General features: G+C 45.0%; 2 protein-coding genes across 5 annotated transcripts in view; one reads left to right on the top strand and one right to left on the bottom strand.

Annotated features, from left to right (window-relative positions):
• Positions 1 to 377: 377 nt before the first annotated feature.
• Positions 378 to 7,128, top strand: LOC106571316 (sodium-dependent glucose transporter 1). Of its 3 annotated transcripts, none has more exons than XM_014144244.2 (5): positions 378 to 906; positions 2,254 to 2,422; positions 3,632 to 3,748; positions 3,862 to 4,973; positions 5,107 to 7,128. In XM_014144244.2, exons 1-5 carry the CDS (start codon positions 619 to 621, stop codon positions 5,182 to 5,184), a joined length of 1,764 nt encoding a protein of 587 aa, XP_013999719.1. In that variant the 5' UTR covers positions 378 to 618; the 3' UTR covers positions 5,185 to 7,128. The 3 variants fall into 3 exon arrangements, with proteins under 3 accessions (XP_013999719.1, XP_013999718.1, XP_013999717.1); XM_014144243.2 differs by having other exon boundaries at positions 5,086 to 7,128; XM_014144242.2 differs by having other exon boundaries at positions 3,862 to 7,128.
• LOC106571315 (DNA polymerase zeta catalytic subunit) overlaps positions 6,782 to 26,074 on the bottom strand; it is a 99,061-nt gene continuing 79,768 nt past the window's right edge. For both annotated transcript variants that reach the window (XM_014144240.2, XM_014144241.2), the window contains 14 exons: positions 20,368 to 20,483; positions 19,602 to 19,720; positions 19,365 to 19,483; positions 16,049 to 16,190; positions 12,216 to 12,460; positions 11,982 to 12,090; positions 11,636 to 11,842; positions 10,433 to 10,542; positions 10,238 to 10,352; positions 9,895 to 10,032; positions 9,514 to 9,704; positions 8,743 to 8,989; positions 8,043 to 8,243; positions 6,782 to 7,794 (listed from right to left, as the gene is read on the bottom strand). In XM_014144240.2, the coding sequence (XP_013999715.2) occupies positions 7,654 to 7,794; positions 8,043 to 8,243; positions 8,743 to 8,989; positions 9,514 to 9,704; positions 9,895 to 10,032; positions 10,238 to 10,352; positions 10,433 to 10,542; positions 11,636 to 11,842; positions 11,982 to 12,090; positions 12,216 to 12,460; positions 16,049 to 16,190; positions 19,365 to 19,483; positions 19,602 to 19,720; positions 20,368 to 20,483 (2,200 nt within the window). In that variant the 3' untranslated portion in view covers positions 6,782 to 7,653. The remainder of the gene's footprint in view (positions 7,795 to 8,042; positions 8,244 to 8,742; positions 8,990 to 9,513; positions 9,705 to 9,894; positions 10,033 to 10,237; positions 10,353 to 10,432; positions 10,543 to 11,635; positions 11,843 to 11,981; positions 12,091 to 12,215; positions 12,461 to 16,048; positions 16,191 to 19,364; positions 19,484 to 19,601; positions 19,721 to 20,367; positions 20,484 to 26,074) is intronic.

The following is a 26,074-nucleotide window of genomic DNA, read 5'->3' as shown; positions in this document are numbered from 1 at the left end:
TCTCCTCCCCTTCATCTACACTGATTTGAAGTGGATTTAACAGGTAACACATCAGTAAGGGATCATATAATTTACCTGGTCAGTCAATGTCATGGAAAGAGCAGGTGTTCCTAATGTTTTGTACACTCAGTGTATAAAGCAAAGGGTGATTGTATTGTGTGCTGTAATCCAATGTCAATATTGGACCACCCTTTAATTTATAGCATTTTTTTCAAATGTAGACATTTTTACAAGTATAATTATTTTTTTTTGTAGTCGTGCATGTAAAGCACAGAAGCACAAATATTTATAATGATAAAGAAAACATCTAACATTTCTAGTATGACGGCTAGATGTCGCTGTATTCGTGAATTTATTTAAATCATATGACTAGTACTTCCAGTACGCTGATCTCCATATTAATGTCATACACTTGACATAAGGAACCACGGCTTTTACCATCCAGCCAACGTTCTCCATGTCCGATTCTTCATGCAATGAATGAATGAATGACTCGAAAATATATCAGCAAGTGTCGTTGAAGGAACGGTCAGTGCGCACAGTTTGTTTACCAAACGCACTGGCGCAAGCTTTCCAACCAGCAGAATACAGCGCAGCCATCATTTGACTGCTCGACCAATGCCGGTCTCGGCCGCCAGAGATCCTGTTGGGAAAACGAAGCATGTTCGTTTCGCAAGGATGGAGGAGGATGATAATAACGATGACCAAGAGGAACATACTCTGTTTGACAAGAGGAAAGACACAAGGCGAGGGGTGATGAGTGTAATGAAAGGGAGGCAGGAGAGTTCGAATTCGGGGTTTGATGGTGAGGTTGAAATCATCGGTGAAGTTAGTAGCGCCAGCGGTTCTGGAGGCTGCAGCGGCTGGATCATCACCTTGGCGCTCTGTGCATCATTCCTCGGACTGGTAAGAGTGCTTGTTGTTAGGCTAGTAGGCAAGTAGAAGGGACTGAATTTGACAATTTTCAACATCAAGGCCCTGAAATTAGCTACTATATTTCTACCAGGGGTGTATTCATTACGGTAACCGTTTACCGTTTAAGAACCAAACAGAGCAAAACGAGAGTTTCTGTTGGACAAATGCAGGTACCGGTAGGTCCCTCTCGGTTTTGTTCCGTTTGCTTCCGTTTAAGAAACGTTTTGCAACAGAATGAATACACCCCTGGTTTATTGCATATTTTGGTTAAAATGGAAATTGTTGTTAGGATTATGTTTCCCTATCCCCATATCTTCGCTAACACTAAATCGCAGGTTGTCTTTAAATGTTTAAAGCTTCATCTTATTGTACTTGAGTTTTACAAAGTCAATGTATTTATTCCCATTCAATAAGATTTAGACTTTCCAAATTGCATTCATTGAGTTCATTATTTCTGTGATTGTGGTTGTTTCAGTGGAGGTAAAATGAGCGTTGTTAGGCCTAGATCCTGAATGAGCAGAATTTGCATTTCATGGCTGTAAAACCAGCCAGGTCACCCGTGATACAAGTCAGTATTCGAAGTTCATCCATGTCTGAGGACCATAAAACCCGCCACCATGGGCAACAGTGAGTGCTGTTATGTTCAAGTAGGTTTCAGATTTGCTAGGGCATTGAACGTTGATGGGCGTAAGCATATGATTATAGTGCCAAAGGTTGCATGTTCGACCACAGCGACAGATGTCTCAAGGCTTTTAAGCCTATGCCAAACCTTAACCCTTGCCTTAACAATTCGGAGTTAGTGCCTAAACTCTGGGGCCAAAGATTGCATGTTCGAATACAGCGATAAAGTTGTTTTAGAGAGTTTTAGTTTAAAGCCTATCCCCAACCTTAACCATTCTGAGTTAATGCCTAACCTTAGGATTTCGTTGTTAATACCTATACTTAACCCTAACCTTAAAAATGCAGAGTTAATGCTTACACTTGACCTTGAACACTTCGAAATTTGACGTTTGATAAACATGGATAAACATTTCATTCTGACATAAGGCATAGCTAGTTGGTCAAACTGGCTCTTCAACTTCAGAACTTTTACTTCCTGGCACCTGTCCAAATGTACAATTCTGAATAACTGTCTTCTTAGAAAGGGACATGAAAACAACATTTTTACATTCTTTACCATTTGGTTGCCACACAAAGTTCAAAATACATGTATCCTAGAAAATGATGGGGCCCTAGATGCTACCAATGTTTGCCTGAGAACTGCACAAGGGGCAGGGCTGTATCTTACTTATACTTGATAATACTAGTAAGTGTTTTTTTATTATTTCTGTCTTCTAGGGGATGAGTATCTCTGTTTTAGGCCCCACGTTTCAAGACCTGGCCATCAACGTCAACCAGGACATCAGCAATATCTCCTACATCTTCGTAGGCCGCTCGATGGGCTATATAGGCGGCTCTGTGTTGTCCGGGATTCTCTTTGACTGCATGAACAGCCTTCTTCTGCTGGGTATGTCTAACAAATTAAAATATACATCAACTCAAACCACAAATAAATGATGTCCGTTGGCAAAAAAACCTCCTATTATATTTCAGCTCTAAGGTTTGTGGTCTTGTATGGCTCAGTTGGTAGGGCATGGTGCTTACAATGCCGCGATTGTTGCTTCACCAGGGCCACCCATATGAAAAATGTATGCATGCATTATTGTAAGTCACTTTGGATAAAAGCATCTGCTTAGTGGCATTTATTATTATTATTATTATAATACTGAACAAAAATATAAACGCAACATATATATTGTTGGTTCCATGTTTCATGAGCTGAAATAAAAGATCCCAGAAATTTTCCATATACACTTATTTCTCTTAAATTCTGTGCACAAATTTGTTTACATCCCTGTTAGTGAGCATTTCTTATTTGCCAAGACAATCCATCCACCTGACAGGTGTGGCATATCAAGAAGCTATACTGAACAAAAATATAAATGCAACATTCAACAATTTCAAAGATGTTACTGAGTTACAGTTCATAAACGGAAATCAGTCAATTGAAATAAATTCATTAGGCCCTAATCTATGGATTTCACATGATTGGGCAGTGGTGCAGCCATGGGTCGGCCAATCAGAATGTTTGTTTTCCCCACAAAAGGGCTTTATTACAGACAGAAATACTCAGGGCTGACATGGTTACACATGCAGACCACGCCAGATTGGTGCACATTGTCCTGGGTACAATACAATGCCACTCTAAAATGTGCAGTTGTCACACAACACAATGCCACAGATGTCTCAAGTTTTGAGTGAGTGTGGAGTTGGCAGCCTGACTGCAGGAATGACCAATAGAGCTGTTTCCAGAGAATTGAATGTTCATTTTGCTACCATAAGCCGCTTCCAATGTCATTAGAAAGAACTTGGCAGTACGTCCAACCGGCCTCAACCGCAGACCACGTGCCCAGTCATGAGAAATCCATAAATTAGGACCTTTTACATTTATTTCAATTGACTGATTTCCTTCTATTAACTGTAACTCAGCAAAATCATTGAAATTCTTGTGTTTATTTTTGTTCCAAATATATTAGCCTACACAGTATGCACGAAGCCTTACTGCCTTACTGCATCACCTATGTTTATCAAATAATGCTGTAGGTTGTTTTTTTGTGGGTCATTACCTTTTTCCACAGTGCATGGTGCACTGTATAACACTGTATTTTCATCACAGGCCTTTCCATGTTGGTCACAGCGTTTGGGATGTTTGCAATCCCTTTCTGTAAGACGGCCCTTCTCCTCACTGCTCTGATGTCCAGTATTGGAGTTTCTATGGGCTTTCTAGATACAGGTAGGAACAGACAATCTATCTTTAATATAGTAAATAGGTACCTACTTACTGCACAGTACAAGACATGGTCCTTAGTGAATGCCTCTGATGCCGTTTGCTGTCCTCTCTGGCAGGTGGTAATGTCCTGATCTTGCAGACATGGGGAGATCAGGCTGGCTCGCACTTGCAGGCCTTGCACTTCAGCTTCGCCGCGGGGGCCTTCGTCTCGCCCATCATCGCCAAGCTGCTCTTTGGAACAGACTTAGACCGGGATGTGGCTACGAATGGCAGCATGGCAGCCCCGCCGGCAACATCAACCTCTCCGGCAGTCACAGACAATATGCCCCAAACACCGCCCTCTTTTATACCCGGAAGCTATGTCCTCAGTAGCAGCACCCTCAACTCCATGTGGGCCTACATTGTGATCAGTGGTTTCATCCTGTTAATCTCCCTCCTCTTCTTCATCCTCTACGCCCGCCACAGGCCCTCTCAGGGCAGGGCCCAGACCCCCTCAGGGAAGCACTTGGTGTCCAAGCATCACAACGCACTCATCGCCATGCTCTTTGTCTTCTTCTTCTGGTACGTGGGGGCCGAGGTGGCGTACGGCTCCTTTATCTTCACATATGCTAAGGATTATATCCATATGGACGAGGCCCAGGCAGCAGGGCTCAACTCCCTGTTCTGGGGGACGTTCGCTGCCGGCCGGGGCCTGGCCATCTTCTTTGCGACCTGCATGCACCCAGGCACCATGATCCTACTGAGCCTGGTGGGCTGCACCCTGTCCTCCCTGTTCCTTACCCTCTTCAGCAGTAACAGGGTGGCCCTGTGGATCTGCACTGGTGTCTATGGTGCCTCCATGTCGACCACTTTCCCCAGTGGGATCTCCTGGGTGGAGCAGTACACCACAGTGACGGGGCGCTCGGCGGCGGTTTTCGTGGTGGGGGCGGCCCTGGGGGAGATGGTCCTGCCCGCTCTGATGGGCTTCCTGCTGGGGAGGATCCATGGTCACCCCCTGTTGATGTACCTGACCCTGACCACCGCCACAATCACCTCCATCCTCTTCCCCTTCATGTTCTGGCTGGCCTCGTCCCCCAGCGGCCCCAGCAGGACACCCCGCATCAGGGGCCGCAAGGAGCCCGACGACAGTGAGTACCGCCAAGGCCTGTTGGACTCAGGAGCCAATGACGAGGAAGAGGAGCAGCAGGAGGATGACGAGGCAGACCAGTGGAATGACGCCGACTTTGAGGTAATCGAGATGGATGACACCAGCCTTATAAACTCTCCGAATAAAGCATTATCTCATAGTAAAGCGCTCTCTTTATCTCCTAATAAAGCGCTCTCTTTATCTCCTAATAAAGCGTTGTCATCTCCTAACAAAGGGCTCCCACCACCTGATGTTACGGGGACATCAGGCGACATCAGTGCCACATCTGTCCCCTCTACTGCCCAGTCCCTAGAGCCCACAGTTGGGACCTCTTTTTCAGACTCTCCCCCTCTGCTGGAGGACTCACCCGGACAGAAAATGCTGCTTTCCCTGGACCGGGAAAAGAGGGACTAGGGGCTTTATTCAAACCATATCGCGGAAATTCAGCGTGATTGAAATTTAAAGGCAATGTTCCCGCATTAGCAGAGAATATTCACTGTAAACGCTGCATAAATCAGCTCAATCCAAAATGACTTTTACATTTCTATTGCGCAATCTGTAAAGCTTCAGCGATCCAGATTAAATAGAGCCCTTACATGCTTATTTGATTTAACTTGGCAAGTCAGTTAAGAACAAATTCTTATTTACAATGACGGCCTACCGGGGAACAGTGCCTTGTTCCGGGGCAGAACCACAGATTTGTACCTTGTCAGCTCGGGGATTCGATCTTGCAACCTTTCAGTTACTAGTCCAACGCTCTAACCACTAGGCTACGCTGCCGCCTCATGTGCTCTTCAATTTGTATTGCTGAAGCGTTACGGATTGCGCACTAGAAATGTAAATCTAACGCTTCAGCGATACAAATTGAAGAGCCTTAAACCTGGGATTCAATCCGATCAGCGGCAAGGCCAGGACTCAATCCAATTGCGCTTTGTCCACAATGGTCCTTTTAAAGGCATTGTTCCCTCGTTCGCGGAGACCGCATTCACAGTAAATGCTGCATATGTCAGCTAAATCGGAAATTACCTTTTTTAATGGCAGTCACGAAGTGCAATCGGAATGAATCACGCCTAGGGGCTCTAGTCTGGGTGTGAAATGCACCATGAGTGCTGTAAAGACGTTACAATAAGTATTTTATATATTAGTATTATAGAAGAGCCCCGTCTTCCTCTCGAGAGAAACTTGTTTGTTAATGTCTGGTTGTTTGTCATGTGCTTCTTTAGCTTGTTAACACTCACATGTAAGGGCTCTATTTAATCTGGATCGCTGAAGCTTTACAGATTGCGCAATAGAAATGTAAAGGTCATTTCCGATTGTGCCGACATATGCAGCGTTTACCGTGAATGCAGCCTTTGCTAACGCGGGAACATTGCCTTTAAATTTCAATCATGACTTAACGCTGAACTTCCTGCGATACGGATTGAATAGAGCCCAAAATGTTTGACACTACGGATTTACAGTGCAATGTGACTTACCCCACAGCTTATGTCTACTACGTTATTTGAGGCTGTGTTTAGGGGGAAACGTTTAGGCCTCTTACAACGGTTGCTGGTAATGAATGATAAAAGTAGGAATACGGAAGAATCACCAATGTAACACTGAAAATAGGTTCCTTTAGATGTAATTTCTTTGTCATTCATATTTAGTAATATGTGAATTATCAGCAGTTAAAGATAGGGATGTTAGCCACCAATGTGGCCTGATTATGAATTATGTTTTTGTCAGACCTTTGAATCAAGTTCGTTTTCTGCACTTTTTTGTAAAAAAAAAAAATATCTTTTAGAAAACCATTTAGAAGTGTTGTGCAGTGATCAGTTGTAGTTTTTCATTCAGATGTGTGATAATAACTTGATCAATCTCTGAATTATTCTATTAAAACAATGAAAATCAAAACCATGACAAAATACAAATACTAATACATGGAGTTTTATTAAACCAATCTTCAACCTGCACCCACAGCAATGTCCATTAAAAACGGGAAAAAACAACAACATTTCCTTCATTTTTCTTTTTACATTTATACAAATCCACAGATCCTGTGTATAGTTGTTTTGGGAAACAATAGAATCCATCTTGACATGGTTAGATGAAATATGCTGTTAACATGGAGAAAGCATTAAAAAAAAAGATGCTTAAGGAAATAATATTCTCTTGCCATAAATTATCAAAATACAGTATTGCAACAGTCCCAGAAGTAAAAACTGAAATGAATAATCCCCATCAGTGTCTCGGAGTATAAGGATAATGCTTTGCCAAAATGGACAAATACAATCGAGGCAAAAAAAAAAAAAAACGTATTACCATGGCACACAAACAGAATGGATAAAAACTAGCTAGTTGATTTGTCCACTGTGATTAGAGCTTTCCTTTTTTAATGCTGATGCACAGAGATAATTCAGATGGGCACGGTACAATAACTATTTATAAAATGGTATTTGATATAAAAAGGGAAATGAAGTTGAACAGTGGTTTCTTTAGTCAATCTTCGTATCGTCGGGAGCTCCTTAGGAATACCGTTCAGACTTACAAGTCTTGCATTTACAAATTGCTACAGCGAGTACAGGATAAAAGTGTAAGGTCCTCTTCGATCAGAGTCAATGCCATCGTTATGATACAGACGAGACCATCTGAAGAAAAATCAGCTTCACGCACAACCAACCAATAGCAGCTAATGAAGACTGAGCGAGTGAGAACAAATCAAAGCACCATTTAAAGGAAACACTGAACTGGATGAGACAGCGTTGGTTTAGCACCAGAACAGCAGTCCAGAACGTGTTCAGAATCAGAACTGCTCCAGGAGCTGTCGGAGGTAGGGCACCTTGGAGAGCTGTCTGTTGACCCGGGAAAGCTTGTAGAGCACAGGACAGTCCAGAGACACACACGGAACCTGCCGCTCCGCACTGCCGCTACAGTTCCTACAGATCTGGACCAATGGAAAACAGGAGGCTGGTTAATGGAGTTTAAACACTAATGAATCGTTAAAGCTTGTTCTATCTACAGATCTTCACCAACCAGTGACCTATCCCTGTAATATTACATCAGTGTTAAAAATACAATTCTAAGCTTAGCTCTCTCGCTCTACTCTATCTTTTTAGAAAAACTAGAATGAGCTTTAACATATCTGCAGCCTGTGGTAGCTTCCCAATGATGTCCTGCGCCCCAACCGCTAACCTGTAGCAGCTGGTCCTGCTGGCTCTCCCACAGCCGCATGTCCTGGTAGAGAGTGATGGCCACGCGTTGGGGCTCGCCCCGGCAGCTGATACACACACCTAGCTGGGTAAGCTCATCACACACAGGACAGTGCAGCGTGGTGAAGTACTGGGAGATGGTCCCCTTCCTCTCAGCCACCGTGGAGCACGATGCCTTCTGGACCTGAACAGAGAGGACATGTTTCGAACCATGGGCTGGACTATAATAGGAAAAGTGGTCATCAATCACATAAATGTAGTTATTATCATCAAGACTGTCATTCACTATTTGACAGGGCAGACACTGTTTTATCCTCTAAGAGTTATGTCCCTTGGTGCTTTAGTCTGAAGCAGGCTACCAAGACAACAGTATGAAATGAGCATGTCCTATACACAATTCGCCACTAGATGGCACCGTTGGCATCTCAAAAAGGCAGTGCCTCTAAATGACTTGGGCACAATGTCATTCAGGATGAGTCTGATTCGATTTGTGACATGTAGCCCTTTTTTTCTTTTGTTGTCCGTCTGCACTACAGTCTGGACAAAGCTTTCAAAATCATTATGTCTGCTTCAGTAGTCTGTGTGTGTCAACAAACATCAATAGATCAATCGTTTAATCAGTTTAATGAATCCCAGTAACTAACTTTTGGAGCAGATGGCCCACCACTCTTTCATAGCCTCACCCTGGGGATCTCCTGGTACCAGCTGAGCACGTCCACGCCGATGAGCTGGAAGATGCGCTGCAGCGGGGGCAGGATCTGCTTGGTGATGTAGTAGGTGGCGTTGAGGCGCAGACTTGGGTCCTGCAGCACCTCTAAGGGCCGCCGCACCAGCTGGATGAGGGGCAGGCCGGGCGTCCCGTACACGATCACGTAGGGCACCCTCTCGCCCGCCCGTGGCTCCAGGCGCCGGTCATAGGCCATCATACGCCTGGGGGCACCCCAGATATGTACAGTTAAATCCATATTGTGGTGTAGGACCACACATGCAGTATTCAGATTTTAAAATGATCACATTTGTATAATTTTCTTCAAAAGGGAAAATATATGAATTATGCATTTGATTCCTTGTTTTGTACTGCAGCAAGATAAATGACTGTAATAAATTGTCTTAGCTAATCTTCATGAATCACACTGAATATTCCCCTCTTAAACCATCTGAAATCACATTTTAACACCCAGCTGGGTTGCTAAGCAACTGTCTCAGGTACAGTACACTGAGCTAGGCCGGTTGTAGTGCAGGCAGACAATGGGCATTCTGGGAAATCAGTAAGTGGCTTCACAAAGAGCAAGCAGGCAGATGAGAGGGAGGTCTCGCTCACTCACACACACACACACACACGTCGGCCCACATGCCCACACAATATTTCTCAATGATGCTATTGTTCCAGTAATTCAGACAGTATCATGTCATAAACAGTAGGACTCCCCTCGGGCGGCGTGTTGTTGGTGTACCTGGTGAGCTCCAGAGCAGGGACGCAGGTCCCCGGCCGGTAGGAGCTCCTGCCCCTGTACTCCTTAGCGAAGGTCAGGTCCTGCATGCTGGCCTTGGCCTCCAGCACCTTCCCACACTGATGCTGCACAAACTGCTTCACCTGGCTGATGTCCCGCGTCTCAAACAGCAGCTTGATGGAACGCTCCAAAATCTAGGGAGACAGGGAGGTCCCACACCAGTCTATATTGTATACATCAACCAGGTTTTAAAAATAAATCCTTTCTCCCATTCCTATCTGTGTATTAGTCTGAGCACGGGCTGCTAATATACAACTGGCGTGACTGTGAAGGGTGTAGACAGAGTGAGAGAGCAGGCAGAAATAGTCTAATGTTGCCGGTTACCTTGGAAACAGCAGGGCATCCGTCTCGGCGCGCTGTTTTAATCCCCTTGGCGTGGAACACGGGGTCCTTCTGGTCCAGCCTCTCGTACATGTAGCCCACGTACCGCTTCTTTGTCTGGAGCACGCACGGCAGATACACCTGGGATCACACACACACAAAGGATTAAACTAATGGTTATGTAATTAATGCACAGACTCAAACAAATACCACACACACACAATGTCAACACATCCTAATTCACACTGATAGTAGCAAACGTGAGTTGTTGATTGAACAAGACAGACTGTAAATAGACTGACACAGCCAGCCAGTCTAGACACTTCATACTGAGCAGAGACTGTACCTTCTCAAACTTCAGCTTGACAGGTTTAGGGTTGGTAGCAGTCACTGCCTCTGCGATCTCGTTGCCGATCTTGAAGGCCTGCTCTTTAGTTGCTCCCTTTAGCAGGACAAACATGCTGAAAGAGACAAGCAGAGAGTTCAGAAAAACCAGACGATACAATATCTGACGATTCATTCTCTAAATCTCATCCCTTACCTGTCTGTGTCACTGTACACAACGTGGGCTCCCCATTTCTTGGTGTCGTTGACCAGCTTGATGGCTCTCTCCAGGGTCTCCCTGGCCTTGTGGACAATACTGTCACCAACCTAACGACACCATACAGGGAGAAAGATAGCTTAACGCTTTTTTTCTCATGGTTAAGGTTAATACAAACCCAGCTAACATGTGATGGGAGGGAAAAGAAAATGAGACAAACTGTATCACGTTGACTTTAGTAACAGTGATTTAGATTGTATACACTGAGGCCAGTTTATTAGGTACACCACCCCGTACACGAAAATGGTTCGCCCCTATAGACAGTGAGTCACGTGGCCGTGGCTTGTTATATAAAGCAGGCATCGAGGCATTCAGTTACTGTTCCATTGAACGTTAGAATGGGCAAAACAAGTTACTTTGAGCGTGGTATGATCGTCAGTGCCAGGCGTTTCTCAGAAACGTCTGGCCTCCTGGGCTTTTCACGCACGTCACTGTCTAGGGGTTTACAGAGAACGGTGCAATAAACATCCAGTCAGCGGCAGTCCTGTGGGTGAAAACAGCTCGTTGATGAGAGGTTGAAGGAAAACGGCAAGAATGGTGCAAGATAACAGGCAAAAAACGGCGCAGTACAACAGTGGTGTGCAGAACGGCTTCTCAGAACACACAACTCGTCGATCCTTGTCAAGGATGGGCTATTGCAGCAGACGACCACATCGGGTTCCACGCCTATCAGCTAAAAACATAAAGCGGCTCCAGTGGACAATTGAGGAGTGGAAAAACATTGCCTGCTCTGACGAATCCCAGTTCCAGTTGCATCATGCTGATGGCAGAATCAGGATTTGGCGTTAGCAGCATGAGTCCATGGACCCATCCTGCCTGGTGTCAACGGTACAGGCTGGTGGAGGTGGTGTAATGGTGTGGGGAATGTTTTCCTGGCACACATTAGAACCCATGATACCAATTGAGCAACGTCTCTATGTCCAAAGAATTCAGGCTGTTCTCGAGGCAAAGGGGCGTCCGACTCTAGATAGGTACTAGATGGGTGTACCTAATAAAAACGGACCACTCAGCGTATATTATCCTTTTAAGAGGAAATTATTTTCACAGATCAAAACGTTACAAACACAAATCACAACAGGAGACAAACAGTTAAGTCAGATTTTGGTGAGTGTGACAGTGTGTGTGTGAACCCCAGGCCCTCACCTCTACGCTGGGCATGCGTCCAGAGCAGTTGGCGGCGGTATAGCCGAAGGTGACGTTGGTGATGAGCTTGAGTCCCAGCTGCCTGGCGTCCAGCAGCCTCATCAAGGCCTTGTCCTGCTTGTAGGTCTTCATGGAGCGCTTCACCATGAACCGCGTGTTCAGGATCTCCTCCAACATGCTGGGCAGGACCCCCTTCCTCACCGTGGGCTGGACGGAGAGGACACACACACGCACAGCTCGTCTTAGAAGATCCATGATAGTTTGTCGTTTGTTTGATCAAAATCCGCCGATTCCAGGAGAAAAAGTGCACGTTAATCACATGACAGTATCAGAGGACTAGTTGTACCTTGACAAAGGCGATGCCGTTGGGAGAGACGGTGATGTCATTGCGGAGTTGGTAGAGGAGCTCAGGGGGAACCCGCAGGGAGGTGCAGCCAAACTTAAACTCATCGGCCCTGAAACAATTCACAGTGGTTGGTCTCTGTACCTTGACTCACATCTCAACCTATCAGAATGATGAGAACGCGTGGAGTGTAAGCATGCTTGGTGTGCGTCTCTCTATCTAGGCGTTGTCCCTTACGTTCCCATGCTGTCCACGTGGCCCAGGCAGGTAGAGTAGCAGTAGTTGTAGGCGATGACGATGGAGGGGTAGAGCGACTGGAAGTCCAGCACCACCACAGAATTGCTGTAGAAGCGCGACTCAGGCTCCATGACCAGCGGGATGCACTGCGGCGCCCTCTGCTGGGCTCTCTGCTGTATGCTGGGCGTCACCGGGATGTAGTTCATGGGCTTGGCCACACGCAGCATCATGGACTCCACACGGTACTGCAGGGATGAGAGAGCAGAGTGAGACACATGGTACAGCAGAGAGGGAGAGAGCAGAGTGAGACACATGGTACAGCAGAGAGGGAGAGAGCAGAGTGAGACACATGGTACAGTAGGGAGGAGAGAGAGGAGAGTGAGACACACGGTACAGTAGGGAGAAGAGAGGAGAGAGAGAGCAGAGTGAGACACACGGTACAGCAGGGAGGAGAGAGGAGAGAGAGGACAGGGAGAGACGGTACTGCAGGGCGGAGAGAGGAGAGAGAGGACAGGGAGACGGTACTGCAGGGCGGAGAGAGGAGAGAGAGGACAGGGAGAGACGGTACTGCAGGGCGGATAGAGAGGACAGGGAGAGACGGTACTGCAGGGCGGAGAGAGGAGAGAGAGGACAGGGAGAGACGGTACTGCAGGGCGGAGAGAGGAGAGAGAGGACAGGGAGAGACGGTACTGCAGGGCGGAGAGAGGAGAGAGAGGACAGGGAGAGACGGTACAGCAGGGTGGAGAGAGGAGAGAGAGGACAGGGAGAGACGGTACTGCAGGGCGGAGAGAGGAGAGAGAGGACAGGGAGAGACGGTACTGCAGGGAGGAGAGAGGAGAGAGAGGACAGGGAGAGACGGTACTGCAGGGCGGAGAGAGGAGAGAGAGGACAGGGAGAGACGGTACTGCAGGGCGGAGAGAGGAGAGAGAGGACAGGGAGAGACGGTACTGCAGGGCGGAGAGAGGAGAGAGAGGACAGGGAGAGACGGTACTGCAGGGCGGAGAGAGGAGAGAGAGGACAGGGAGAGACGGTACTGCAGGGCGGAGAGAGGAGAGAGAGGACAGGGAGAGACGGTACTGCAGGGCGGAGAGAGGAGAGAGAGGACAGGGAGAGACGGTACTGCAGGGCGGAGAGAGGAGAGAGAGGACAGGGAGAGACGGTACTGCAGGGCGGAGAGAGGAGAGAGAGGACAGGGAGAGAGGGCAGAGTACAGTGAGACATCTCATCTGACTTTCTCAGTAGACTGATCACTGACAACTCCTCTCTATCTGGTTTAGCTCAGTCTTTATATAAAGTTCCCTTGTTCCCCTTGATCATCTTTCCTTTAATTTGTGGTATGAAGTACTTTTTCTGACCATCCACTGGACAATCACCAATTCCTAGATCCCAGAAACAGACACACCTTCTAGTCTACTACAGAGGGGGAGGTGAGCCAGACAGACACCTTCTAGTCTACTACAGAGGGGGAGGTAGAGGTGAGCCAGACAGACACCTTCTAGTCTACTACAGAGGGGGAGGTGAGCCAGACAGACACCTTCTAGTCTACTACAGAGGGGGAGGTAGAGGTGAGCCAGACAGACACCTTCTAGTCTACTACAGAGGGGGAGGTAGAGGTGAGCCAGACAGACACCTTCTAGTCTACTACAGAGGGGGAGGTAGAGGTGAGCCAGACAGACACCTTCTAGTCTACTACAGAGGGGGAGGTAGAGGTGAGCCAGACAGACACCTTCTAGTCTACTACAGAGGGGGAGGTAGAGGTGAGCCAGACAGACACCTTCTAGTCTACTACAGAGGGGGAGGTAGAGGTGAGCCAGACAGACAACTTCTAGTCTACTACAGAGGGGGAGGTAGAGGTGAGCCAGACAGACAACTTCTAGTCTACTACAGAGGGGGAGGTAGAGGTGAGCCAGACAGACACCTTCTAGTCTACTACAGAGGGGGCGGTAGAGGTGAGCCAGACAGACAACTTTTAGTCTACTACAGAGGGGGAGGTAGAGGTGAGACAGACAGACACCTTCTAGTCTACTACAGAGGGGGAGGTAGAGGTGAGCCAGACAGACAACTTCTAGTCTACTACAGAGGGGGAGGTAGAGGTGAGCCAGACAGACACCTTCTAGTCTACTACAGAGGGGGAGGTAGAGGTGAGCCAGACAGACACCTTCTAGTCTACTACAGAGGGGGAGGTAGAGGTGAGCCAGACAGACACCTTCTAGTCTACTACAGAGGGGGAGGTAGAGGTGAGACAGACAGACACCTTCTAGTCTACTACAGAGGGGGAGGTGAGCCAGACAGACACCTTCTAGTCTACTACAGAGGGGGAGGTAGAGGTGAGCCAGACAGACACCTTCTAGTCTACTACAGAGGGGGAGGTAGAGGTGAGCCAGACAGACACCTTCTAGTCTACTACAGAGGGGGAGGTAGAGGTGAGCCAGACAGACACCTTCTAGTCTACTACAGAGGGGGAGGTAGAGGTGAGCCAGACAGACACCTTCTAGTCTACTACAGAGGGGGAGGTGAGCCAGACAGACACCTCATAGTCTACTACAGAGGGGGAGGTAGAGGTGAGCCAGACAGACACCTTATAGTCTACTACAGAGGGGGAGGTAGAGGTGAGCCAGACAGACACCTTCTAGTCTACTACAGAGGGGGAGGTAGAGGTGAGCCAGACAGACACCTTCTAGTCTACTACAGAGGGGGAGGTAGAGGTGAGCCTGAACTTCAACTGCACTAGATGAGAGGCATATCAGCTACATTGGACAGTGAGTGAAGCAAGGTTATTATTGTAAACGAAAACTAAAATCATGAATAAAACGATTTAGTAAACTGAAATAAACAAATCTGTTTAAAAAAAATAATGCTACACTGAAACTATCTTTGATTCCAAAACGAAGTAAAAATAAAACAGTCATGAAATCAGTTCAGTTTTAGTATTATATATATATATTTTTTTATCTAATGGGGTTTTCAAGCTTTTGGGGGGATTTCAAGCTAACAATCTGGTGGGTAAATGCAGCCAGGAGGTGGTGATTTTTCCAAATAGGACGGGTTTGTGTATCACCATCACTAGCTAACTAATGGGGGGTAGCCAACTTGATTCTTCCAACGAGTACAGAGATATACTATCTACATTTGATCACTCTTGTCTCATAGAATTTTCCAGGACAGCACTTTTAGTGTATTTGAGTAATAAAAAAGACAATTAAATTTTTTTTAAAAACTTGTAATTTTCACTTAAAAATGTCAGACTTAATTTGCCCTAACAAAAACATTTATCAACCCCTACAAACATGTCCAAGAATTATAATCCACATTTCTTGTTGCTGCAGGATTACTTTCCTGCTGTGAAACTGATCAAATTTAGATAGATCTGTACTATTAAAGTTAAAAAGCATTGGATTGGTGTCACCATATTTCTCTGTGCTATTCCTTTTAAATCCAAGTCACATTGAGGTTGGCTTTACAATTTAAACCTAACCTAAACTATGACCAGACCCGTCACCTTATGTATTACTGACCCAAGTTGCAGGAAGTGACATCCCAAAAAACAAACTATACAACACAAACGGCTCCTAGTCTCCCACGCATGCTTTCTGTCCCAAACACTAAAAATAAATATTAACATTTTGATACAACTAAAACTAAATCAAAATCTGCAAATCAGGTCAGAAAACAAACTGAATTTTAATATATATATAAAGAAAATAGGAAAAATCACCAAACTATAATAACCCTTGGTGCGAAACCCCATGTTGTACCTGTAGCTAAACATTACATCAACACAGTGCTAATTCACATCTCAGCCAATAACGTTCCAACGTGTGCTGGGTCCTGACCTGGGATCCCCTGGTGAGCACGTGGTAGAACTGGATCCCAAACACCCTGGCCAGCTCGCTGGTCCTGCCGATGATGTCATGCTGCTGGAGAAGCTGCACGGTACCGGCCACCCGGCTAACATAGTGGTCCACCACCTTCCACCTGGCAGGCACACAACACGGTCTGGGTCAACGTCATACAGGAAATCAAAGGTACTGCAGATGTAAAGACAAGTTTTATTGTCTCAGTTTCTACTGAATTGGTATGAAGAACCAATAAAGAGTTGATCACAATTTTTTTTTGACTACAGTCAGGGGCGCAACTTTGGTTTTAGAAGTGGGGGGGACATAATTATTATATATATTTTTTTATTTATCTAGTTGGATAAACACTCCAAACAGCCTACTGGACCGGTTAGAGACGTCCGCATGGTCCTAAACCACACAGTTGCCTCGTTTTGTATCACATTCCAATGATAAACTGGGGGGCGCAAAAATGCAATTTCAGTAAAAGATGCGCCACTGCCGATAGTAATAATGGGAGCACATCATCAATCAAATTGTATTGGTCACATACACATATTTAGCAGATGTTATTGCAGGTGTAGGGAAATGCTTGTGTTTCTAGCTCCAACGGTGCAGTAGTATCTAACAACTCACAACAATAGACACAAATCTGAAGTAAAATAATGTAATTAAGAAATATATAAATATTAGGACGAGAAATGTCGGAGTGGCATTGACTAAAATAAAGTAGAATAGAGTATATACAGTCGTGGCCAAAAGTTTTGAGAATGAAACAAATATTAATTTCCACAAAGTCTGCTGCCTCAGTGTCTTTAGATATTTTTGTCAGATGTTACTATGGAATACTGAAGTATAATTACAAGCATTTCATAAGTGTCAAAGGCTTTTATTGACAATTACATGAAGTTGATGCAGAGTCAATATTTGCAGTGTTGACCCTTCTTTTTCAAGACCTCTGCAATCCGCCCTGGCATGCTGTCAATTAACTTCTGGGCCACATCCTGACTGATGGCAGCCCATTCTTGCATAGTCAATGCTTGGAGTTTGTCAGAATTTGTGGGTTTTTCTTTGTCCACCCGCCTCTTGAGGATTGACCACAAGTTCTCAATGGGATTAAGGTCTGGGGAGTTTCCTGGCCATGAACTTTAGGAGGCGGTCCTGGCGCTTGCTGGACTTTCTTGGGCACCCTGAAGCTTTCTTTACAACAATTGAACCGCTCTGCTTGAAGTTCTTGATGATCCGATAAATGGTTGATTTAGGTGCAATCTTACTGGCAGCAATATCCTTGCCTGTGAAGCCCTTTTTGTGCAAAGCAATGATGACGGCACATGTTTTCTTGCAGGTAACTATGATTTGCAGAGGAAGAACAATGATTCCAAGCACCACCCTCCTTTTTAAGCTTCCAGTCTGTTATTCAAACTCAATCAGCATGACAGAGTGATCTCCAGCCTTGTCCTCGTCAACACTCACACCTGTGTTAACAAGAGAATCACTGACATGATGTCAGCTGGTCCTTGTATGGCGGGGCTGAAATGCAGTGGAAATGTTTTGGGGGGATTCAGTTCATTTGCATGGCAAAGAGGGACTTTGCAATTCATCTGATCACTCTTCATAACATTCTGGAGTATATGCAAATTGCCATCATACAAACTGAGGTAGCAGACTTTGTAAAAATTAATATTTGTGTCATTCTCAAAACTATTGGCCACGACTGTACATATGAGATGAGTAAAGCAGTATGTAAACATTATTAAAGTGACTAGTGTTCCATTCTTAAAGTGACCAGTGATTCCATGTCTATGTATATAGCACAGCAGCCTCTAAGGTGCAGGGTTGCGTAACCGGGTGGTAGCCGGCTAGTGATGGCTATTTAACAGTCTGATGGCCTTGAGATAGAAGTTTTTCAGTCTCTCGGTCCCAGCTTTGATGCACCTGTACTGACCTCGCCTTCTGGATGATAGCGGGGTGAACAGGCCATGGCTCGGGTGGTTGATGTCCTTGATGATCTTTTTGGCCTTCCTGGGACATCGGGTGCTGTAGGTGTCCTTGAGGGCAGGCAGTGAGCCCACGGTGATGCGTTGCGCTGACCGCATCACCCTCTGGATAGCCCTGCGGTTGCGGGCGGTGCAGTTTCCGTACCAGGCGGTGATACAGCCCAACAGGATGCTCTCAATTGTGCATCTGTAAAAGTTTGTGAGGGTCTTAGGGGCCAAGCCGAATTTCCTTAGGTTGAAGAGGCGCTGTTGTCTGTGTAGGTGGACCATTTCAGATTGTCAGTGATGTGTACGCCGAGGAACTTTAAGCTTTTCACCTTCTCCACTGCGGTCCCGTTGATGTGGATAGGGGCGTGCTCCGTCTGCTGTTTCCTGAAGTCCACAATCAGCTCCTCTGTTGTGTCGTCTGCAAACTTGATGATTGAGTTGGAGGCTTGCGTTGCCACACAGTCATGGGTGAACAGGGAGTACAGGAGGGGGCTGAGCACGTACCCTTGTGGGGCCCCTGTGTTGAGGATCAGTGAAGTGGAGGTGTTGTTTCCTACCTTCACTACCTGGGGGCGGCCTGTCAGGATGCCCAGGGCCCCAAGATTAATGACGAGCTTGGAGGGTACTATGGTGTTATAGTCAATGAACAGCATTCTTACATAGGTATTCCTCTTGTCCAGATGGGATAGGGCAGTGTGCAGTGTGATGGCGATTGCATCGTCTGTGTATCTATTGGGGCGGTATGCAAATTGAAGTGGATCTAGGGTGTCAGGTAAGGTGGAGGTGATATGATCCTTAACTAGCCTCTCAAAACACTTCATCGGAGAGAGTCATGATTCCGTGAAACAGAGTATGTTATAGTCCCTGATGTCTCTCTGGTAGGAGCTCCTCGCCCTGAGCTCGTCTACTTTATTGTCCAGAGACTTAACATTAGCGGGTTATATACTCAGAAGCGGTGGCTGGTGTGCACGCCTCCTGAGTCAGACTAGAAGTCCACTCCGAATACCTCTCCTCCACCGGCTGCTTCTTGGAGCAGCCTCTGGAATAAGTTAATTTGCCCTGTGGGGTACGAACAAACGATCCAATTCGGGAAAGTCGTAATCCTGGTGAGTTACCACTGCTCAGATATCCAAAAGTTATTTCTGTCTGTATACAATAACAGAAAAAACATTCTGGGCTAATAATGTAATAAATAACACACAAAAAAACAAAATACTGCAAAGTTGCTTAGGAGCTAGAAGCAGAGCTGCCATGTCTGTCGGCTCTTGAAAAGAGAGAGCAGCCAGGTAAGTGGGTGAGTGTATCCAGAAGGATGGTGTAATGCCCACCTGTACAGGTCAGTGTTGTGGTCGAACCAGTCTGACAGGGAGCGGGGGCTGTACAGGGGGAAGCGCTGGTGCAGGATGTGGAAGGCCACATTCTCAAAACTGTAGTTGTTCAATGTCACCTGGGGAAAAAAAACAATGAAATACACACTTACAAATGACCTAAGAAACCAAAGTATCTGGTGGTTACGTTCCGAAAATAAAAGGGAAGTGATTAATAATGTCTGCAGCAGCAGCTACCTCAGTCTTCATAATTCTCCACAGGTTGATGACGATACGTCCGATGATGTGTATCTCTGTCATGGTGTCTGCTCCATACTCGTCTCTCTCTGCTGCGAAATGGTTCTCTTTGGCGTCACCTGAAGACAACAGACAGACAGACGTTATTACACCCATGGAGGAGCAGCCAGACGACATTCTCCTTTGACCTGGATAGAATGGCTGGGTATAGAACAGTAGAACATCAAAGACAAACCTGCTTGAGGTTTCTGTACGAGTGCCAATATATTTCAATACACTGACAGTTCACTCAGTTCACACTGAGTGGAGCATAAATTCACTCCCACAAATGCACAGTATTTTAATCGAATCAGATTCCAAATAGAACACCCCCATGCTACGAAACACGATGCTTTACCTAAATCACAGAGAAATATCTACACTCAATAAATAAGCTCTCAAGCTGTGGATTAGCTATATGCCACGACTTCCTTTAGGAGAGGAAGTGCTTATTTTATTCTCTCTTCAGACCTGTTTTATAGGAGCTAAAAGGTGTGAGTGAGCAGTGTTGTGGCAGCAAACAGGGCCAGGGTCAGTGCCACCCTACCAAATATGTAACTACTATGTAATATGTAACAAACAAAACGCATATCAAGCTGTGTATTTAACAATTGTCACTGTTTCCTTTAGGAGAGGAAGTTCATACTCTTCCTTCAATCAGACAATTTGTATTGGTAATAAAGCAGTGTTGTTGCAGCAGAGGGGGCCAGGATCAGTGCCACCCTACCTGGCACCCGGGAAAGCTGCCGGCACAGGTCCACACTGAGTGCTGATGCCCGCTGGAGGAGGTAGCCCCAGGAACGCATCTGGACCTCGTAGCCCACCAGAATGTCTGGGTCAAACCTGCCATGACAGAACAGCGACTTACATGACAGGAGAAAGAGCAGTACAAATGTTTAACACTGGCCAAAACAATATAGAAAAGAGTATTAGATTACTTAGAAATGTGAACAAATACAAATATATACAGTACCAGTCACAATTTGGACACACCCACTCATTCAAGGGTTTTTCTTCATTTTAGAATAATAGCGAAGACATCAAAACTATAAAATAACACGTAGTAAATCATGTAGTAACCAAAAAAGTGTTAAAGAAATCAAAATATATTTTACAATTGAGATTCTTCAAAGTAGCCACCCTTTTGCCTTAATGACAGCTTTGCACACTCTTGGCATTCTCTCAAACAGCTTTATGAGGTAGTCACCTGGAATGCACTTCGATTAACAGGTGTGCCGTGTTACAAGTTAATTTGTGGAATTTCTTTCCTTCTTAATGTGCTTGAGCCAATCAGTTGTGTTGTGACAAGGTAGGAGTGGTATACAGAAGATAGCCCTATTTGGTAAAAGACCAAGTCTATATTATGGCAAGAACAGCTCAAATAACCAAAGAGAAACGACAGTCCGTTATTACTTGAAGACGTGAAGGTCATTAAGAACTTTGAAAGTTTCTTCAAGTGCATTCGCGAAAACCATCAAGCACTATGATGAAACTGGCTCTCGTGAGGAATGCCACAGGAAAGGAAGACCCAGAGTTACCTCTGCTGCAGAGGATAAGTTCACTAGAGTTACCAGCCTCTGAAATTGCAGCCCAAATCAATGCTTCACAGAGTTCAAGTAACAGACACATCTTAACATCAACTGTTCATGGTCGAATTGCTGCAAAGAAACCACTACTAAAGGACACCAAAAAGAAGAAGAGACTTGCTTTCGCCAGAAACACGAACATCTGCATTGCTTTCTGTTTGGGTTTTTAGGCTGGGTTTCTGTATAGCACTTTGTGACATCGGCTGAAGTAAAAAGGGCTTTATAAATACATTTGATTGATTGATTTGATTGAGTGGACATTAGGCCGGTGGAAATCTGTCCTTCCAACCGCCGTGTCTTTGTGAGATGCAGAGCAGGTGAAAGGATGATCTCCGCATGTGTAGTTCCCACCGTGAAGCATGGAGGAGAAGGTGTGATGGTGTGGGGGGCTTTGCTGGTGACACGGTCAGTGGTTTATTTATAATTCAAGGCACACTTAACAAGCATGGCTACTAGGGTTGCAAAGGGTCAGAAACTTTCCGGTAAATTTACGGAAATTTTCCATGGGGAGTTAAGCCCTGGAATTTGGGGAATTTTGCTTAAATTCATCAAAAAAGTTAGCTTATAAGAGTTACACTTTTTTTGTGGGATACACATAAGGCAATTCTCAGTCTTCTGGCATATTTTGGTTAAAATATCCCCAATTCAATGGAATTGCAACCCTCTGCATTCACAGTGCACTCTTCCATCACATGTACAGCTGATTCTCAAGATCTTGCACACTAACGACATGCTAAATGACAAAAAATGTAAATGTAATGCTATTGAGCCCACACGACTACACTGTCTGATCCAAAGACTACATTCTGGTAAGTTTTGATTACAATACTGAGTGGGGCGAAAATATTTTTCATGACATACATTATTTTTTGTTAACTAGTAAACAGTAGCCTCCACAAAGTGTGTTTAAATAATTTCTAACTTGTTAATTTCTGCTAGTTAGTTTTTGCTACCATGTGGGTTTTAGCTTGCTTGAGCCTGCTAACTGAGTGTTAATTCACCTGTTTCCATACATGTTCCATTTTAAAACATTTATCTTACAAAGGAGTTGTTTAATCTAACTGCTTAACTATTTATCTGTACATGGAATTGTATTTGTTGTTTTCTTACTCATTTGTTTCTCATCTTTACAGGAAAATGCCACTCAACTGATGTGTGGAGACATTTTACTGCAGCTAATGTAGAAGGAAAAGCTGTGTACATTTACAAATACTGTGCCAAAACATATGTGAAGAATGCAACAAAGATGCAGAATCATCTGGCCAAGTGCATAAAGTTCCCTCAGCGCTCATAACAAGCAACCTCTGACAAAAGTCCCTCTGCTTCTATTCGAGGTGAAAATGATGAATCAGACACCTTATCAATAGCAACAGCTCATGGTCCTCCTGGAATCAGAAGTTTTTTTGACTCAATGGAGAAACATCAGAGAAATGCTGATGAATGTCTTGCTCGAGCTGTGTATGCAACTGGTTCACCTCTGATGCTCACAGACAATGTGTATTGGAAGAAATTTCAGAATGTTCTTCGCCCAGCATACACCCCTCCAACTAGACATGCTTTATCTACTCATTTACTGGATGCAGAGTTCAACAGAGTTCAAGTGAAGTTCAAGCAAATCACACAGAAAGCAGACTGTATTGCAATCATTTCTGATGGGTGGTCGAATGTTTGTGGGCAAGTAATAATTAACTACATCATCTCCACCCCTCAACCAGTATTCTACAAGAGCACAGACACAAGGGCCAACAGACACACCGGTCTCTACATTGCAGATGAGCTGAAGGCAGTCATCAATGACCTTGGACCACAGAAGGTATTTGCACTGGTGACAGACAATGCTGCGCACATGAAGGCTGCTTGGTCTAAAGTGGAGGAGTCCTACCCTCACATCACACCCATTGGCTGTGCTGCTCATGCATTGAATCTGCTCCTCAAGGACATCTTGGCACTGAAAACAATGGATACACTCTACAAGAGAGCCAAGGAAATGGTTAGGTATGTGAAGGGTCATCAAGTCATAGCAGCAATCTACCTCACTGAGCACAGTGAGAAGAATAAGAGCACCACATTGAAGCTGCCAGCAACACCCGTTGGGGTGGTGTTGTCATCATGTTTGACAGTCTCCTGGAGGGGAAGGAGTCTCTCCAAGAAATGGCCATATCACAGTCTGCCGATATGGACAGCCCCATCAAGAGGATCCTCCTGGATGATGTATTTTGGGAGAGTGGTAAGCAGCCTGAAACCTATAGCAGTAGCCATTGCACGGATTGAGGGAGATAATGCTATCCTGTCTGATGTTCAGACTGTGCTTGCAGATGTAAGAGAATAAATCTGTACTACCCTGCCCACTTCACTGTTGCTCCAAGCAGAGGAAACTGCAGTTCTGAAATACATCAAAACGCATGAAGACTTCTGCCCATACACACCGCAGCGTACATGTTGGACTCCACGTATGCTGGCAAGAGCATCCTGTCTGGTGCAGAGATCAACAAGGCCTATGGTGTCATCACTACCGTGTCTCGCCACCTTGGCCTGGATGAGGGCAAGGTTCTTGGCAGTCTGGCGAAGTACACTTCCAAGCAAGGGCTTTGGGTTGGAGATGCAATATGGCAGTCGTGCCAACATATCTCATCAGCCATCTGGTGGAAGGGACTTTGTGGATCTGAGGCTCTTTCCCCTGTTGCCTCCATCATCCTCCAAATCCCACCAACATCAGCCGCCTCAGAGCGCAACTGGTCCTTGTTTGGGAACACACACCAAAGTAGGCAACAGGCTGACCAATACAAGGGTTGAAAAATTGGTGGTCATCCGGGCAAATTTGAGGCTTTTTGAGCCTGACAACAAGCCATCCTCAACAGGTTTGGAAAGTGACAGTGAAGATGAGGCCTCAGAGTCTGATGTTCAAGAGGTGGACATTGAGGAGGTCCAGGGAGAAGACATGGAAGCCTGAGAGGAAGACAATCAAAGCTTTAGTTTGTAGACTATCATTTTACAGAAAACATTTTTGGGAGATGCGATGGTATCATTGGGGATCATTCAATATTCCCTTTCTTTTGTTGTTCAGTGAAATCATCCCATGTGAAAAGTGAACTAATTTAATTAAAGTTCAATTCATAACTAAATATATAATTTATTTCTATTTGGAAGGATTTAATCATTTGCAATTATGTCAACTTATGTTATGGTAAAAGGTTTATGTTTCTGTCTCCATATATGGTAAATATATCCAATGCAAAAAAACATCTACATTTAAATGGTATTAATATTAATTTGCATATATTTCCGTTAATTCCCATATATTCCTGTTAATTCCCACGGAAAGTTTCCAACTCTGAATATTCCCCAAAATGTGCAACCCTAATGGCTACCACAACATTCTGCAGCAATACGCCATCCCATCTGGTTCGCGCTTAGTGGGACTATCATTTGTTTTTCAACAGGACAATGACCCAACACAACTCCAGGCTGTGTAAGGACTATTTGACCAAGAAGGAGAGTGATGGAGTGCTGCGTCTGATGACCTGGCCTCCACAATCACCCAACCTCAACCCAATTGAGATGGTTTGGGATGAGTTGGACCGCAGAATGAAGGAAAAGCAGCCAACAAGTGCTCAGCATATGTGGGAACTTCTTCAAGACTTTTGGAAAAGCATTCTTCATAAAGCTGGATGAGAGAATGCCAAGAGCGTGCAAAGCTGTCATCCAGGCAAAGGGTGGCTATTTTGAAGAATCTAAAATAGAAAAAATATTTTGATTTGTTTAACACATTTTAGGTTACTACATGATTCCATAGTTTTGATGTCTTCACTATTATTTTAAAATGTAGAAAATAGTACACACACACACACACAGTATATTATAACATATAATCGTCATATCGATCAGTGGCGACCCACCTCTTTTGAGCACCACCTTTTAGCAACAACAAAAATATTTTAAAAAATGTGCCTGTTTTGAATGTTATTTTGGCATTAATGTGTGTCACATATCAGTTTGAAATCAATATTGAGTTAATAAAGCCAAATACAAACATGGTCTCTTTCTTGAGTAAGGCAGCTTCAAAATGCAAGTGTTGCAGCCTAGCTCAGTGCTTTCCTGTGGTGGAGGGGTAGCCAGCAAAAATACAGAGCGTAGGGGTTGGTAATCTTCTCTAGTTGCGCCGTGATTGACTCAGTGTTCTGTCACTCATGGGGAACCTACGTCACCGCTGAATCTACAAGGAGAGCCAGGCAGTTCAAGCCCCCTTGGGTGCTGCCATAGATTTACATTAGAAGTGCCCGTCCAAGAAGGCTCAAGGTCATTTATAAAATGACGTCAAATCACGTTATAACTACTGTAGCTTTGATTGGACTGATCATGTCAACATCATACTTTCAAAATCTTAGCGAGCAAGCTAGACAAGCAGTCATCATCATGAATCACGTCGACAATCTATTAGCAAATCCTTTCCAACCCTTGTCATATGAAGAGAAATTATAGATAAGACGTATCTGTGCTCATTGGCCATTGGACAAACATTACACAACAATTCGGAAATCGAAAATTAAACAATGAGTGGTTTGGAAGGAATCAATGGCTAACTGCAAGCGTCACAAAGTAATCACTATTTTGCTTCCCCTGCCTGTTATTCGGTGGAGAAGGTGTGTGGTCCAAGTCTGCGTTTAGGGACATCTGTCTGAAAGGTTCTCTTTTCCAAGCTTAAAAAGGATAAACATTGATACGCAACACCATGGGCCAGAAAAAGTTGAATATATTGCCAATGCTGTCAATCCATGACTTCTGCCACTTTCAAAACAACTGGAAACTCGGAACTGGGAAATCTCAGACTTCAGTGCGTTCAAGACAACT

The sequence above is a fragment of the Salmo salar genome, chromosome ssa15, assembly GCF_905237065.1.
Source record: "Salmo salar chromosome ssa15, Ssal_v3.1, whole genome shotgun sequence".
Lineage (NCBI taxonomy): Eukaryota > Metazoa > Chordata > Actinopteri > Salmoniformes > Salmonidae > Salmo > Salmo salar.
This window is presented reverse-complemented; position numbering and strand designations above follow the sequence as displayed.